Source organism: Elephas maximus, chromosome 19 (assembly GCF_024166365.1).
Source record: "Elephas maximus indicus isolate mEleMax1 chromosome 19, mEleMax1 primary haplotype, whole genome shotgun sequence".
NCBI classification, from domain to species: Eukaryota; Metazoa; Chordata; class Mammalia; order Proboscidea; family Elephantidae; genus Elephas; species Elephas maximus.
Genome location: NC_064837.1, coordinates 14,616,386 through 14,630,141, shown reverse-complemented (window position 1 = coordinate 14,630,141; position 13,756 = coordinate 14,616,386). Strand labels below are relative to the sequence as shown.

At 55.2% G+C, this 13,756-nt stretch overlaps 2 protein-coding genes across 7 annotated transcripts; one reads left to right on the top strand and one right to left on the bottom strand.

Annotated features, from left to right (window-relative positions):
- The first annotated feature begins 99 nt into the window (after positions 1 to 99).
- SPAG7 (sperm associated antigen 7) lies at positions 100 to 4,594 on the top strand. 2 transcript variants are annotated; one of them, XM_049860162.1, is made up of 7 exons: positions 111 to 275; positions 2,896 to 2,963; positions 3,202 to 3,290; positions 3,430 to 3,514; positions 3,633 to 3,722; positions 3,873 to 4,029; positions 4,151 to 4,594. In XM_049860162.1, the coding sequence occupies exons 1-7, from the start codon at positions 191 to 193 to the stop codon at positions 4,258 to 4,260; spliced, it is 684 nt and encodes a 227-aa protein (XP_049716119.1). In that variant the 5' UTR covers positions 111 to 190; the 3' UTR covers positions 4,261 to 4,594. The 2 variants fall into 2 exon arrangements, with proteins under 2 accessions (XP_049716120.1, XP_049716119.1); XM_049860163.1 differs by lacking the exon at positions 4,151 to 4,594 and having other exon boundaries at positions 100 to 275; positions 3,633 to 3,784; positions 3,837 to 4,023.
- An 802-nt stretch (positions 4,595 to 5,396) lies between these two features.
- On the bottom strand, positions 5,397 to 12,339 carry ENO3 (enolase 3). Of its 5 annotated transcripts, none has more exons than XM_049861192.1 (12): positions 11,815 to 12,339; positions 10,403 to 10,489; positions 9,831 to 9,926; positions 9,646 to 9,704; positions 9,387 to 9,456; positions 8,862 to 8,995; positions 7,024 to 7,246; positions 6,719 to 6,916; positions 6,319 to 6,520; positions 5,826 to 5,934; positions 5,620 to 5,678; positions 5,397 to 5,539 (listed from the first exon to the last, which is right to left on the bottom strand). In XM_049861192.1, the coding sequence occupies exons 1-12, from the start codon at positions 11,831 to 11,833 to the stop codon at positions 5,470 to 5,472; spliced, it is 1,326 nt and encodes a 441-aa protein (XP_049717149.1). In that variant the 5' UTR covers positions 11,834 to 12,339; the 3' UTR covers positions 5,397 to 5,469. The 5 variants fall into 5 exon arrangements, with proteins under 5 accessions (XP_049717149.1, XP_049717150.1, XP_049717151.1 ...); XM_049861193.1 differs by lacking the exon at positions 11,815 to 12,339 and adding an exon at positions 11,213 to 11,277; XM_049861194.1 differs by lacking the exon at positions 11,815 to 12,339 and adding an exon at positions 11,213 to 11,259 and having other exon boundaries at positions 10,403 to 10,492.
- Positions 12,340 to 13,756: the final 1,417 nt, after the last annotated feature.

Here is a 13,756-nt window from a genome sequence, read left to right as displayed (position 1 = left end):
CTGTCTGCGGGGGCGGGGCCGCGCGGGGCGGGAGGCGGGGTCGGCGGCGGCCGCGGCCGCGGCGGGTCTCGGGGCAGCGTCCGACGGGGCGGGGCGGACGCACGGTTTTTCGCCTCCGACGTGTTTCCGGCCTTAAAGGCATTTCGCCCTTCCCTTTAAGACGCACCGCCTCCTCTCAGTCTCTCCCAAGATGGCGGACCTACTGGGCTCCATCCTGAGCTCCATGGAGAAGCCTCCCAGCCTCGGTGACCAGGAGACTCGGCGCAAGGCCCGAGGTGAGGATCCCAAATTCACAGCCGCCTTTCCTCGCCCAGTTCTGAGGACCGCACTCTTCCCCCTTTGGACGCTGTCGCCTCCTCAACCTTGAAAGACCCCTCACAGTCCCCTTCCGAGCCCCCTAGAGTCCCTAAAAGGGCTGCAGACCCGCCCGCTGTTTTTAGCGAGCAAGGATTGGCTACCTGAAGCTTAGCTCCGCCTTCCTGCCGCTTTCTCCTACCCTGGTCTTCCGCAGTCCTTGTTATCAATTAGTCGATGGGCCTGCCCGTCCGCTGTTGCCGTGCTCTGATTGGCTGGGTGCCTCCGACTCCACCCATCCTCTTGTCGGATTGGAGAGGCGTGTTCGACCGCGCCTCGGCTCCACCCACTTCCCGGCCTTCGTTTCTCCGCTCCCAGTCTTTATTTCTATTGGATTCGGGGCATGCCCATTCACGGTCCTTTCACCTTTATTGGTTATCTCGCTTAAAGGCCTACCTATTAACTCTCGTTCGGCCTTTCGTCGACCCACCCGCTCCCAGCACCTCCAATTGGTTGCTGGCTCCTTTTGGTGCCCTTCTGCCCCCCTGGCGTCGGTGGCCTTAAATTCCCGAGCTGCTGGCGCGGGTCGTGCTGTTGATTGGAGGGACGGGGATGTCCCGGCCGTCCTATTGGCCGTAGTCCCCCCACCGGGAGACGGCTGCCCGTGTGGGGTGCGGCTCGGCGGGTGGTCTCGGCCGTCCGGGGTTGCTCCCGCTACGCCGAATGAACGAGACTGGTGGAATGACTGCCTTGGGGTGGACCCCAGGTCCCAACACCGCGGGCCTTGGCCGAGGCCGAGCCCCGTCCCGGCACCCGGTCCCCGCTCGCCTGAGGCGGGCTCGGGCAGGCAGGGTGCCTTCAGAGTGCTTAAGGGTTGCTTGATATCCAAATATCCCTCATTTATTGAGCTCCTGCTGTGCGCTAGGGGCCAGGAGTACCCTCAAGGAGCCCACAGTCCGGGGCTGAGACTCGCATTGATGAAGCAGTCACACAGGTTTAATAACCAACTTGATAAATGCTGTGAAAGAGAAGTAATTGTGAGAGCGTCTACCTGGGGGTCCTAACCTAGCCCGCAGTGGTCCAGTGAGCAGTGGTCCAGTGAGCCGGGATCTGAAGAATAGGTAATACAGTGAGGGAGGGAGAAGCAGAGTGTTCCAGGCAGAAGGCTGCAAGGAAGGAGGGGACATAATGGGATCAGGGAACTGAGATTATTTAATGCTAATCGCGACTGTCAAAGCGGGAATCGCTAGCGGCCCCTGACTAGAAAGCCGAAGTTCAGAGTTTAGTTACTTGCCTGAGGTAACACAGTAAGTGGCAGAGTTTCAAACCCAGTTGTAACTTTTGAGCCTAAATTCTTATCCGTAATCTCATGCCACCTCCACAGGTGGAAAGAGAGAACTCACAAACCAGTTAGAGAAACAGCAGTGGAAGTGAGTTGTGCTAAAGATAAGTGCTCTGGAAGTCAGAGAGGTGAGAGCTTCCGCTGGCCATTCTAGATGGTCGTGACCCAGGACCAGAATGGGATCCCTGCCTTTTGGGAGCTCATGGTCAGGTAGGGGAGACAAAGTTACATTGTGTTAGTTCTCAGCAGGTGCCATAGTGGGTGTCTGAAACATGCTCTCGAAGCCTGGAGGAAGAAGTGAGTGACTGACTCATGGCAGATCTCAGAGTTGGCAAGGGGAGGAGAAGCACTGCATGCAAAAGGAACAACGTGTGCAACGGCATGGAGTGATTAGAAAAATGGAAAGAGCTTCATTGCAGCAGGAGGGATTTAGATTCCACAGAAGTGGGCTTCAAGGAATTTTTTAAAGGTTTAAAAAGGCAGAAGAGAGGAGAGGGGCATTTCAGGCTGAGGAGCAGGAGCGGGAGTGCGAAGAGGCATATGCTCCAAGCTCCAGAGGCAATAAGATCACATGGGGGGAAGGGGGAGACAGGCAGGTGTGGAGGGCCCAGGTACAGGCCCAGGAGTATACTATGGCCCACAGTCCTCCACACAACACCCCTGCTCCGTGAAGTGGAGAGGGTCTGGTGCAGAGACAGGATGTGAGGAAGAGGAGAAGGGTTAGGTAAGATTCTTTTGCAGCTGCATTGGGGACCTACACTCCCGAAGGAGAACGGAGTCAGACTAGCCATTTCAGCTTGATCCTGCCTAATAGAAGTAGGAAGTGGGGGGTTTTACAAAATATAGGAAGTTAAATAATTTCCCTCTTGCTAGGTAGACAATGAGATGAGGCCAGGGGCCTAATGTATTTCCCTCACCTCCCCAAGTTTTCTGTTTCTCTAGCTTTTTGTATGTTGTGGGCATTAAATGAATGTTAATTGGTTTCCCCAGTGAGGTTGGGCAACGGGATTCTAATCTTTGTCATTCCCACTGAACGGTGAACTCCTGAGGAGCAAGGCTGCATCTTAATCATCTTTGTATCCCAGGGCCTAGCACAGTGCCGGGCATATAGTACACATCAGTAAGTGCTTGGTGAATTAACAGTCTTACTGTCCCAGCCTGACATCTCCCAGTGGACACCAGACTTCCTTTGAAGGCTTACAAACTCTCCCCGCTCATGCTTCCGGCCCTGGCCTCATGCTGCCATTTCTCACCCCCAGAGCAGGCTGCCCGCCTGAAGAAACTACAGGAGCAAGAGAAACAACAGAAAGTGGAGTTTCGTAAAAGGGTGAGAACAATTGAAGAGATCAAAGGCAGCCTTCAGGAAGGACTTCCTTAGAGTTAGAAGGTTGAGGGCTCAGTTTTCTTGAAAATGTTTTGAGAGAGGTGAAGTCTGAAAGCCAGTGGCAGCATGGAGGCTAGGAGAGGTGTGGGGAGGTCTAGAAGGCCTACTGGCCCTGTAGGGGGAGAGGGGTGTTGGGTGGAGCCATCATCTTATATCTTCTTTTCTTTTCTCCCCTCCCAAGATGGAGAAGGAGGTGTCAGATTTCATCCAAGACAGTGGGCAAATCAAGAAAAAGTTTCAGCCAATGAACAAGATAGAGAGGAGCATACTGTGGGTATCTCTGGGCTGGGGGAGGCAGGACATGGTGGTGAGGGTGGCTTGAAAGGGCCAGCAGGGGAATCTTTTGAGAGGAGGACACTAGAACCCCCTTGGCTCAATGGCTTCTGTCTTGTCTGCCCTTCCTTTCTAGACACGATGTGGTAGAAGTGGCTGGCTTGACATCTTTCTCCTTCGGAGAAGATGATGAGTGTCGTTATGTTATGATCTTCAAAAAGGTGAAAGGCCAGAGATCTTTCCCCTCCCCTCTCCCCGTTTTAGCTTGTACTCCTTGGGGGAGGGGAACGAGAGAAAACATTTCTATGGAACTCGCCCCGTTACCTCCTTCTTCCTCAGGAGTTTGCACCTTCAGATGAAGAACTGGAGTCCTACCGTCGTGGAGAAGAGTGGGACCCCCAGAAAGCTGAGGAGAAACGGAAGCTAAAGGTGAGCTATGCGGGCTGTCCCTCGAGACTTGCAGCCTACCACTTGCGAGGGGCTGGGGCCAGGCCCCAGTCCCTCGAGACTTGCAGCCTACCACTTGCGAGGGGCTGGGGCCAGGCCCTGCACCTTGCTGCCCTACCTCTGCACTCCTAGGAGCTGGCCCAGCAGCAGGAGGAGGAGGCAGCCCAGCAGGGACCTGTGGTGGTGAGCCCCGCCAGTGACTACAAGGACAAGTATAGCCACCTCATCGGCAAGGGGGCAGCCAAGGATGCGGCCCACATGCTACAGGCCAACAAGACCTATGGCTGTGGTGAGGCCACAGCGGCGCCCAGGGAGGGCTGGGAGAAGAGCACAGGATGTGGGGAGAGAGAAGTGGAGGCCAAGGCACAGAGCCCCTAAGCCCTCCCCAGCCTCCTCTTCTCTGTCCCCAGTGCCTGTGGCCAACAAGAGGGACACACGCTCCATTGAAGAGGCCATGAATGAGATCCGAGCCAAGAAGCGTCTACGGCAGAGTGGGGAAGAGTTGCCACCTACCTCCTAGGCACCCCAGCTCCTTTTGGCCCCCAGGGCAGGGGAGGGGGAGACAAGGCTGCTGCTATGAAACCCATCCTGGAGCCCCCTCCGAACCACCTCCCTCCAGCTATCACTCGGGCTGGGACAGCAGGTGTTTGATGCGTCACTGCTGGAGCCTGGATACGTATGTGGGGTGTGTGTGTGTGTGTGTGTGCACGTGTGTGTGCACGCGCGAGAGTGTGAATGCACAGGTGGGTATTTAATCTGTATTATTCTCCATTCTCCTTGGAGTTTTTCTCATGGGGTTAGTTCACATTCAATAAACACTGTCTGACCCAACATCCTGGTTTATTTGTGCAGACAAAGGTGGGTCTTAGAGCCACTGGCAGAGAGGAAGGGGAATCATTTTAGGTCAAACAGCATAAAATTGCTGTTTTTGTAGATCAGAGATGGCCAAACATTGGTTTTATAAAATTGAGCATTTTAAGAGCACAGTCCCTAGAGCCAAATGGCCTGGCTGGGGTGCTGGCTCTGCTACTTCCTGGCTCTGTTACCATAAGTTATTCAGCCTTTTTTTGCCTGTTTCCTCACCCATAAAATGGGGATAATGGTTGTACCCAACTGATGGAGTTTCAAAGGTAACACAGGTCACATATATCGAGCAGTTAGAATTGTTCCAGACCTTGGGAAGCTCCATAGCCGTGTAGCTGCTGTTGTCGGTGTTACCGTCATCCTCACCAAGCACTCACTCTTCCCTGTATGCCTCCACACAGCGCTCTGCAGACCACTCAACTTATGGGCAGATCTGATCCAGCTTTTCTCAGCGTGTGCAGACCCTCAGTTCCCCACCCCTCGTGGTGTCCAGACCCTCCCCACCCTGCTCCCCTTCTCCTGGAGCAGGCTCTGTGTCCCCTCAGTGCCTCTTCTGCATCATTCACGTGTGGGACCTGCTTCCCCCAACCTCCCCTCAAAATTTCAACTTCTCTGTCATTCTAGATCCAGCCCAGCTTCCTCTCTGACCAAGACCTCCTCTTCCCTGTTCCAGGAAGTTACACATCTGTTCTCTGCCTCCCCTTCCTGCCCCCACCTCTTCACCTCCCATCTTACCAGCCCAGACACCAACACCTCTCCCTGCCACAAAGAAGCAACGCTCGCTTGGTTGGCAGCAGTGTTTATTTCAGGGGGAAATACTCCAAGACCTGTGTCTGTCCGGTGGGGGCCTGGCGTCTCCAGCTTCTCACTTGGCCTTTGGGTTACGGAACTTGCGTCCAGCAAAGATAGCCTTGTTCCCAAGAGCTTCTTCGATCCTGGAAGGCAGACAAAGTCAGAGCTGCTGCCTCCCAGCCCAACGGCCCTCCGCTCCCCAGGCCCACTGGACCCACAGTACCTCATAAGCTGGTTGTACTTGGCCAGACGTTCTGAGCGACAGGGGGCACCCGTCTTGATCTGAGGAGTGAAGAGAAATTCAGAGGGTGAGGTGTGGCTGCAGAGGAGGGGCTGAGCCTGGCCCTGGGGGAGCAGCCTGTGGTGGTATTCAACTGAGGGCCAAGGTCCCCAGGAAAACTAGACATTCAGCAGAGGAGCCACAAGTACCTGTCCTGTGCAAAGCCCCACCACGAGGTCAGCAATGAACGTATCTTCAGTCTCCCCGGAGCGGTGGCTCACCATCACCCCCCAGCCGTTAGACTGAGCCAGTTTGCAGCTGGGTAGAGAGGGGACTTGATAAGGCCTGACGAGACCTCCTCAGGCTAGTGCTGTTTTAAGTAGTGCTGCCTAATAGGGCAGTGGGCACTTAGAGAGGAAGGCAGTGACTCTGAGTTCTTTGGAAAGTAGGAGGGAAGGGGAGATTCCAGATCTTGAATTTGAGCTCCTGAGATGCTGGAGGGAAGAATGGCAGAATTTGGGAGGGAGGAATGGCATGGGGTGGGGGCATGGTCCATAGCAGGGTCACAATAGCAGGTCAGGTGGGTGTGGGTGGGTCAGGTCCTGGGGAAAAGGTAGACTTGGAATTACTAGGCAAGGTTTTAGCTGGAGTGGTTGGGACAAAGGGAGGCTATGGTGAACCCCAGGGCCAGGAGAGACTCACGCCTGAATGGACTCAGTCACTGAGCCAATCTGGTTGACCTTCAACAACAGGCAGTTACAGGCCTTCTTCTCAACAGCCTGGGCAATTCTCTTGGGGTTGGTGACTGTGAGGTCATCCCCCACGATCTGGATGTTGACCCCCGCAAGGAATGAGATCCAGGTGGCCCAGTCGTCCTGGTCAAAGGGGTCCTCAATGGAGACCACTGGTGGGAGTGGAGGGCAGAGTCAGGGCGTTAGAGGTAAGAAGGGGCCTCACGGAGGGGTGACAGATCAGAAGGCTTTGGGTAGAGACTGATGGGGCAAAGGATTGGAAGGACCTGACTAGGTGGCAATGGAGGGCAGTGAGGTCAGTGTGTTAGGCAGTTGCTGGGGACTTGGGAAGGAGCAATGGGAGGTCTCACCAGGATAGTTCTTGATGAAGCTCTTGTACAGCTCCCCCAGCTTCTCCCCAGTAATATGCCGTGCGGGGTCATCGGGCGACTTGAAGTCAAGATCATACTTTCCATTGCGATAGAACTCTGAAGCCGCCACATCCATGCCAATCACCACCTTGTCTGGGTATCCAGCTGCCTGGATGGCTGTCTTCAGGAGCTCCAGGGCTGGGAGAGGAGCAAGAGAGGACCTGAGGCTCCAGTGGCCCCATCTCTGCACCCTTCCTCTTGGTGGAAACGCAGGAGTTTCACCCCCGCTCCCAGTGAGCACTGACCCTCATTGTTCTCCAGGATGTTGGGTGCGAAGCCACCCTCGTCACCCACATTGGTGGCATCCTTCCCATACTTGGCCTTGATGACGCCCTTGAGGTGGTGGTAGACCTCTGCACCAATGCGCATGGCTTCCTTGAAGGAGCTGGCTCCCACGGGCAGAATCATGAACTCCTGCATGGCTAGCTTGTTTCCAGCATGGGAGCCCCCATTGATCACATTGAAGGCCTGGGAGGGGGACAGGGTATTCAGACCTGGGCCGGGGCAGCACGAGGGATCAAGAAGGGCTGGGGGTTGGAGGTGGAATCCTGGCTTCCCTACTTACAGCTGAGGGGCCTAGGGTGAATAATTTTACTACTCAGGGCTTCTTACATTTCTATAAAGTGGGCATAACATCTACTTTCGTACAGGATCTTTTGCTGAAAATTAAAAAAATCAAATGTAAAGTACACAGCATATACTTGGTATATGATAATGATGATGTCGATAACGATAATAACTAACACTTACATAACACTTACTATGTGCCAGGTAATGTCCCTGGTGGTACAAATGATTGGTGCTCAGCTGCTAACTGAAAGGTTAGCAGTTCGAATCCACCTAGAAGTGCGGTGGAAGAAAGGCCTGGCAACCTACTTCCATCAGCTTACAGCCATTGAAAAGCCTATAAAGTACAGTTCTATACAGAAGCACGTGGCGTCGACATGAGTCTGAATCCTCTCAATGGCAATGGGTTTGGTTTTTGGTTTTTTTTTTTTTTTACTGTGCCAGGCACTGCTCTAAGTACTTTATATATACTGTATTAGCTCATTTCATTCACAGAACAACTGTATTAACTAGGTACTAAAAAAAAAATTTTTTTTTTTTTTGGTCCCCAGAGCCTTGGTGGTGTAATGATTAAGAGCTCCTCTGTTAACCAAAAGGTCGGCAATTCAAATCCACCAGCTGCTTCTCGGAAACCCTAGGGGGCAGTTCTGCTGTGTCTGGAATCAACTCGAGGGCAACAGGTTTGGTTTGGTTGTTTTATTATTACCTCCTTTTTTATAAATGAAGAAACTGAGGCATATAGAGATTAAATAACTTGCCCAAGATCACACAACTAGAGAACAGGAAGAACCAGGATTTGAACCACAGCAGTTTGTCCCCAGAGTCTGTGCTCTTATACAATCTGTCTAGTAAGTAACACAATAACTGGTAACATAATCTTTGAGATTAAATTCAAAGGGTTTCCATAAAGAGGGAATTTGGCTCAATAAGGTTTAAAGACTCGAGGGCACTGGGGTTTTTAAGGTTTAAAGAAGATACCAAGAAATGCCAAGATCCTTGTCACGAAAAAGCTCTCGATCTGATCTGGGGGGGTGGGTGCAGGCTGGAGTTAGAGGGTGGAGTTTTTGCCTAGGATTGGAATGTGAAGGAACGGGCTACATAGCACGGGAAGGAAGCTCAGGGAGTCTTAAGGGAAGATTTGGATTGTGGGAGAGAGAGGAGGGGCCGAACCGCAGTTTGAGAGGTTCGATTTCAGGAAATGGCTTCTTTGGAGCTGGTTCTGGAAGGTGGATTTTCCAGGGGCGGCTTATGCACCAGAAGGAGCCCTGGTGGAGCAGTAGTTAAAGAGCTTGGCTACTAACCAAAAGGTCAGTGGTTTGAATCCACCAGCCGCTCCTCGGGAGAAAAATGTGGCAGTCTGCTTCCATAAAGATTACAGCCTTGGAAACCCTGTGGAGCAGTTCTACTCTATCCTGTAGGGTCACTATGAGTTGGAATCAACTCGATGGCAGTAGGTTTGGTTTTGGTTTTGGTTTTTGCACCCCGAGCTGGGATGTAGCAGGGCAACTGCACTCACAGGCACTGGGAGAATGAGGTCTGGGTTCCCAGCGAGGTCTGCGATGTGGCGGTAGAGCGGAACCCCCTTCTCGGCAGCTCCAGCCTTGCACACCGCCAGGGACACACCCAGGATGGCATTGGCCCCAAACTTGGCTGGAAGGAGGCAAGTGGGAAGAAAGGATGAGAGCTTCTCTCCCAGGGTATGGGGTCATCTCTTCGAACACCCTCTTTGGTCACCCTGGGAAGAATCCAGAGCCCCAAACCACTGGGCATTCAGAGCTTGCCAAGTGATCTCTCTTATGCACCTGGAGCTCTGGGATACCCCACCCCAGGGGTATGTGTCAGCTTCATGTCTGCATCCAAAGCCCAGCCCAGGCCTGGCAGACAGCAGGCATCAGGAAATGCCTGTGGAACGAATACAAACCCATCCAGCTCTGATGTGCCCCCAAAAGTGGGACACAAAATTAACCAGGCCTCTGCCCCTGGGGTTTCTCCCACCCCCAACCTGCACCCTTTCCTCCTTCATCCCTCCCCCTTCACTCACACTTATTCTCGGTCCCATCCAGCTCAATCATAAATTTGTCAACTTTTTCTTGATCCACAACACTTAGTTTCTGAAAGAGCAGGTTTGAGGTGGGAGAGCAGGGGTCAGATTTCTCAGGAGTCAGGGCATGTGCAGGAGGAAGGATTGAAGGTGTTTGGGGGAGAGGGGATGGGTTTGGTACTTCCCAGGAATGGGCTGTCTGGGGTTAGCACAACAGGGGTGCAGGGAGGAGGGCGGGGGAGCGGGCCCCTTCACTTGCCTTTTCCAGCAGAGCAGGGCCTAGAGTCTTGTTGATGTGTTCCACAGCCTTCAGGACCCCTAGAAAACCCAGGGAGGGGGTTCAGAAGAGCTCTGATCTCCTAGTCAGGTCTCTTCCTGTGTAACCCAGCTCCTCAAGAGCTTCAGTTCCCATCCTCTACCCCTCCTGCATTGGCCTTGCCTCACCTTTCCCCAGGTAGCGTGATTTGTCTCCATCTCTTAGTTCCAGAGCTTCATAGATCCCCGTGGAAGCTCCACTGGGCACAGCTGCTCGGAATCGGCCTGGACAAAAAAAAATCAAACCTGTTTGCTGTCGAGTCAATTCCAAGTCATAGCAACTCTGTGGGACAGAGTAGAACTGCCCCATAGGGTTTCCAAGGCTGTAATCTTTATGGAAGCACACTGCCACATCTTTCTCTCACAGAGCAGCTGGTGGGTGTGAACCAACAAGCTTTTGGTTAGCAGCTGAGTGCTTAACCACTGCACCACCAGAGCTCCTTAATCAGCCTGGGACAGGAGGAATTGGAAGATCACAAAGAGTCCCCGCCCATACCCTAAGAACGGAGGTCTCCTTCCTGAGCCAGAGCGAGAGGCTTCTGCTTCTCCTAGCTCCGAAACCAGTTGGAAGAGAAGGGCCTGGGGAGGAATCTGGTGTAGGCTACCCAGAGAAAGGAGAGGATGTGGCACAGAACTGTGGGACAAAGGCCAAATAGGGCTGGGGTCTCCCAAAGCAAACTGATCCAGTGGGCCTGTGTTACCCTTGGCTGTGTGCAGGTCCACCTCTACCGTGGGGTTGCCCCTGGAGTCCAGGATTTCCCGGGCAAAGATTTTCTGCATGGCCATGGCTGCTGGACAAGAGGTGGGAGTGAGTGTGGACAGTTGATCCCTCAAGGAACCAGAAATCCCTTGCCCTTTAAGAGTCTTCCCCACCCCAAGAAGGCAGGTGCTGGAGCTAAAAATATCCCACAAAAAGGTCACAGACCAAAGAGGCAGGAGTAGCCCCCTCCCCCACTCAGAGCCTTTCCTATTGCACCCCCATCCTAAGATAGTGAAAGACCTAACTAGGAGGTTAGAACCCATCTTAACCCCCTCCCCGACTTTTCTAGGGGTCCTCTCCTTTGTAACTCCTTGGATTCTACCAGTCCAGTCCGCGAACCTCCGTTTCCCCCAGACCTACACTTAGGCCTTCTCCTTCCACTTATTCCAGTCAAGCAATCTATTTTCCATGGCCTCCTAGCCCTCAAATCTTCTCCAGCTATTCAGGCTGTCCTTTTTCTGCTCTCCAATCTTGTCCAAATCCTCACGGAACCCCAAACTCCCCAAATGGCTCCAGCTCTATCTATCCTCCCTACCCACCCCTGCCTGCCTCTCCTCCCAGCCTTGTTTCCCTGTGTCTTTGAGTGCTCCCAGAGCGTGTCCCATCCTGCTTCCTCCAGCCCCTCTAGTCTTTCTCAAGTTTCCCCAGTCCCAGGTGGAAAGAAATCAGAAATGTCCCGCACTTTCTTCAAGCCAGCACTACCCTCACCCTTTACCATCCCCAGCCCCTGGGGCTGGAAAATTCACCAGACCTGGGATGTCTTCGCTGGGGGCTTGGGGTGAGCTTCGAGTCTACGTGGCAGCCGGGACAGTGTCAGTTCACCCCCTCTCAGGCTGGGCATTTATCCCCGATCCACCTCAGTCCCTGCCAGCCCCGCCTCTCTCTCTCCCCATCACCCCCCCTCCCCTCGCCACACCAGGCTGGCAGCCAAGTGCCCACTGCAGCCTAAAGTATGAAGCCATTGGCCCTGGGAACTGCCCCCCTCCCAAAGGTCAGCGATGCCCCCCATTTTCCCTGCCCCCCCCATAAAAGTCCTTCTATTAATTCTACCTCTTGGGAGGTGCAGGAAAGGAGCTTCAGATCGAGGGAGTCTCACCCTCCTCAAACGTATAAGTCCCCTTTTGCAAAGGTTAAAGAGGAACTAGTGCCCTTTAGGAAAGGCCAGGTGTAACCCGAGCCTGCGGGGCTGGGGAGGGGGCCTGGAAGAGGGGCTGCTGGATTGACATCCACACATGCTCAGCTCACTTGGCGGCGCAGGGCTGCTTCGGCCCTCAAGTGGAGCAAGGGGGTGGGGCTCTGGGCAAGCTCTCGGTCGTAAAGTGAACCCTCACCCAGGAGGCGAGAGGGTCTCACCTTTTAGGGTCCTCCTCATAACAGCCACTCTCGGCTCCACCCCACCGGACCCAGTGCCGGCCAGCAAAGGGGCGAGGAGAGGGCAGGGCGACGAATTTAGATGGGCCCTCAGAGCTGGCGCCGCGCCCGACTGATAGCGCTAGGACAGCACTTAACGCTCCATCGTGGGGACTGTCGGTCAGGAGCTCTCTTCCCCACCGACCGCCAGCGCTTCAGGGATGATGGAACCCATCAAAGAATGATGTTGAGTCAGGAGTGAAAAAAATGAATGGACGGGAGCGCCGGAACGCCTGTGGCTAGTCGGGCGATCAGCCCGTAGCGTCCTAGGGAAGCGGGTCCCTGCACTTGGCCACGCTTTCCGCTTTGGCGGGTCTGGGTGGATTGGGGTCGCCCCGAGTTCTGTCTGCAGCCCCAGCCGGGAAACGGAGGGACGCCGAGGCTCGAGCGGGCGAAGCACTGGGCTCCCGCCTCGGAGGTCTCTCTCGCCGGCGGCCTCCCCCAGCTCTGCTCCCGGCCCGCCTGCCCCGCGGCGTCTGCGCTCCCAGGCCCCACTCCAGGATCCCTGCCCCCCAGTCTCCCATCCCGTCTCTCCCCCTTTATCTTCGGCCGCTCCCTCCCGGGATTTTTCCACCCCCGGGTAGGGGGCACGGCGGGCCAGAGGTCAGGAGATGGCGGGCGGGGAGCACCGCCACGTGCCCGAGGGCGGCTCCGCCCGAGCTGGCCAGTGACTCAGCCGCGGCGGCTGTCGAGGAACAGGGGCTCGGGAGGCGTCGGGTGCGGGTCGGGGGTGGCCGTGAGGGAGCCGCTGCCGGCTCCCGAGGACGATGGAGACACCTAGCCCCTTCCCGCCCGGGAGGCGCAGCGTGAGCCCGGCGTCCCGCTCCCGAGGGACCGGAAGCAGCCCAGCCCTTCGGCGGCGACGGGGCAGGACCGAGACCGATTTTACCCAAGCAAAGGGACCCCCTTCCCGGTTGGCGACGAGCGAACTAATCACGCACAGTTTCACAGCTTAAATTTTACTGAAGGAAAATTAAAAAAAAAAAACCCAAAGCAAACGTGTCCAAAATACAAGGGACTTTCCCCTTCTTGAGAAAGTTTCCAGTCTGGGTACTTCTTGGTATTCTTCCGCCTTAAATAGTCCCGCCCGTCTCGCCCTGCGGGCGCCCGCGTTCAGTGACCTCTGTAGAGACGGGCCAAGGTGCAAGGCCGGCGGCCCACGGCGGGGGTAGGGCGTGGGCGAGGCCCTGGGCTGCCGCTGATCTCACAAAAGGACTATCCCCTGTAAGGAGGGGGAGCTCGAGTGAGCCCAACTTGGGTGCCCCCGGTGGTGCCTTCAGCTCTGAAAACGGCCGGGGTGTTCTGCCCACCTCCCCTTCGCTCCCTCACTTCTTAAATCAAGACTGTAGAGACGACAGCGCGCGCACCCTCGCCCCTTCCGCCAGGCGGGAGACACGTCCCCGACCCGCCTTCCTTTGCGAGAGAGTCCAAATCGCTCCGGCAAGTCGCGCCTGAGCGCGCGCCCGGGAAGCCGGCTGCCGGCCCTAACCGTTCCACGCGCCTTCCCTCCGGCCCAGGCGCAAGCGCAGACGCACGCGCCGCCGCCCGCCGTCCCTTCCCTCCGGCGGAGGTGGGGGGAAGGGAGAATCGTTCCGTTTAACCCCGGGTTCCCCAAACCTTCTTTCATTTGCTAAATTTGCAGCTTGCTAATTCTCCCTCTGGCTCACTCCCTTCCCCCTATACCAAAATCTGGTTTATACTCAATGCGAGGCGGAGCCCTAACCCTAGCCTCGCTCCCTCCCCCCATCCTTTTTACATAGCTTTCCATCGAACTCTGCAAATTTTGCAATAGGGGGAGGGATTTTTTAAATTGCATTTGCGAAGTTCGGTATCTGGGCAGGCGAGGGGGGAGGGAGGGAACAGGAGCAGGCCCCGCCCCTGCCGC

Excerpts from the sequence above, each read along its gene's own strand:
- SPAG7 (XM_049860162.1), top strand. The coding sequence starts at position 191 with ATGGCGGACCTACTGGGCTCCATCCTGAGCTCCATGGAGAAGCCTCCC. Across the intron at positions 2,964-3,201 it reads AAGTGGAGTTTCGTAAAAGG|ATGGAGAAGGAGGTGTCAGA; the intron begins GTGAGAACAATT and ends TCCCCTCCCAAG. Across the intron at positions 4,030-4,150 it reads CAACAAGACCTATGGCTGTG|TGCCTGTGGCCAACAAGAGG; the intron begins GTGAGGCCACAG and ends CTCTGTCCCCAG.
- ENO3 (XM_049861192.1), bottom strand. Across the intron at positions 7,247-8,861 it reads ACCTCATTCTCCCAGTGCCT|GCCTTCAATGTGATCAATGG; the intron begins GTGAGTGCAGTT and ends TCCCCCTCCCAG. Across the intron at positions 5,540-5,619 it reads AAGTACAACCAGCTTATGAG|GATCGAAGAAGCTCTTGGGA; the intron begins GTACTGTGGGTC and ends TCTGCCTTCCAG.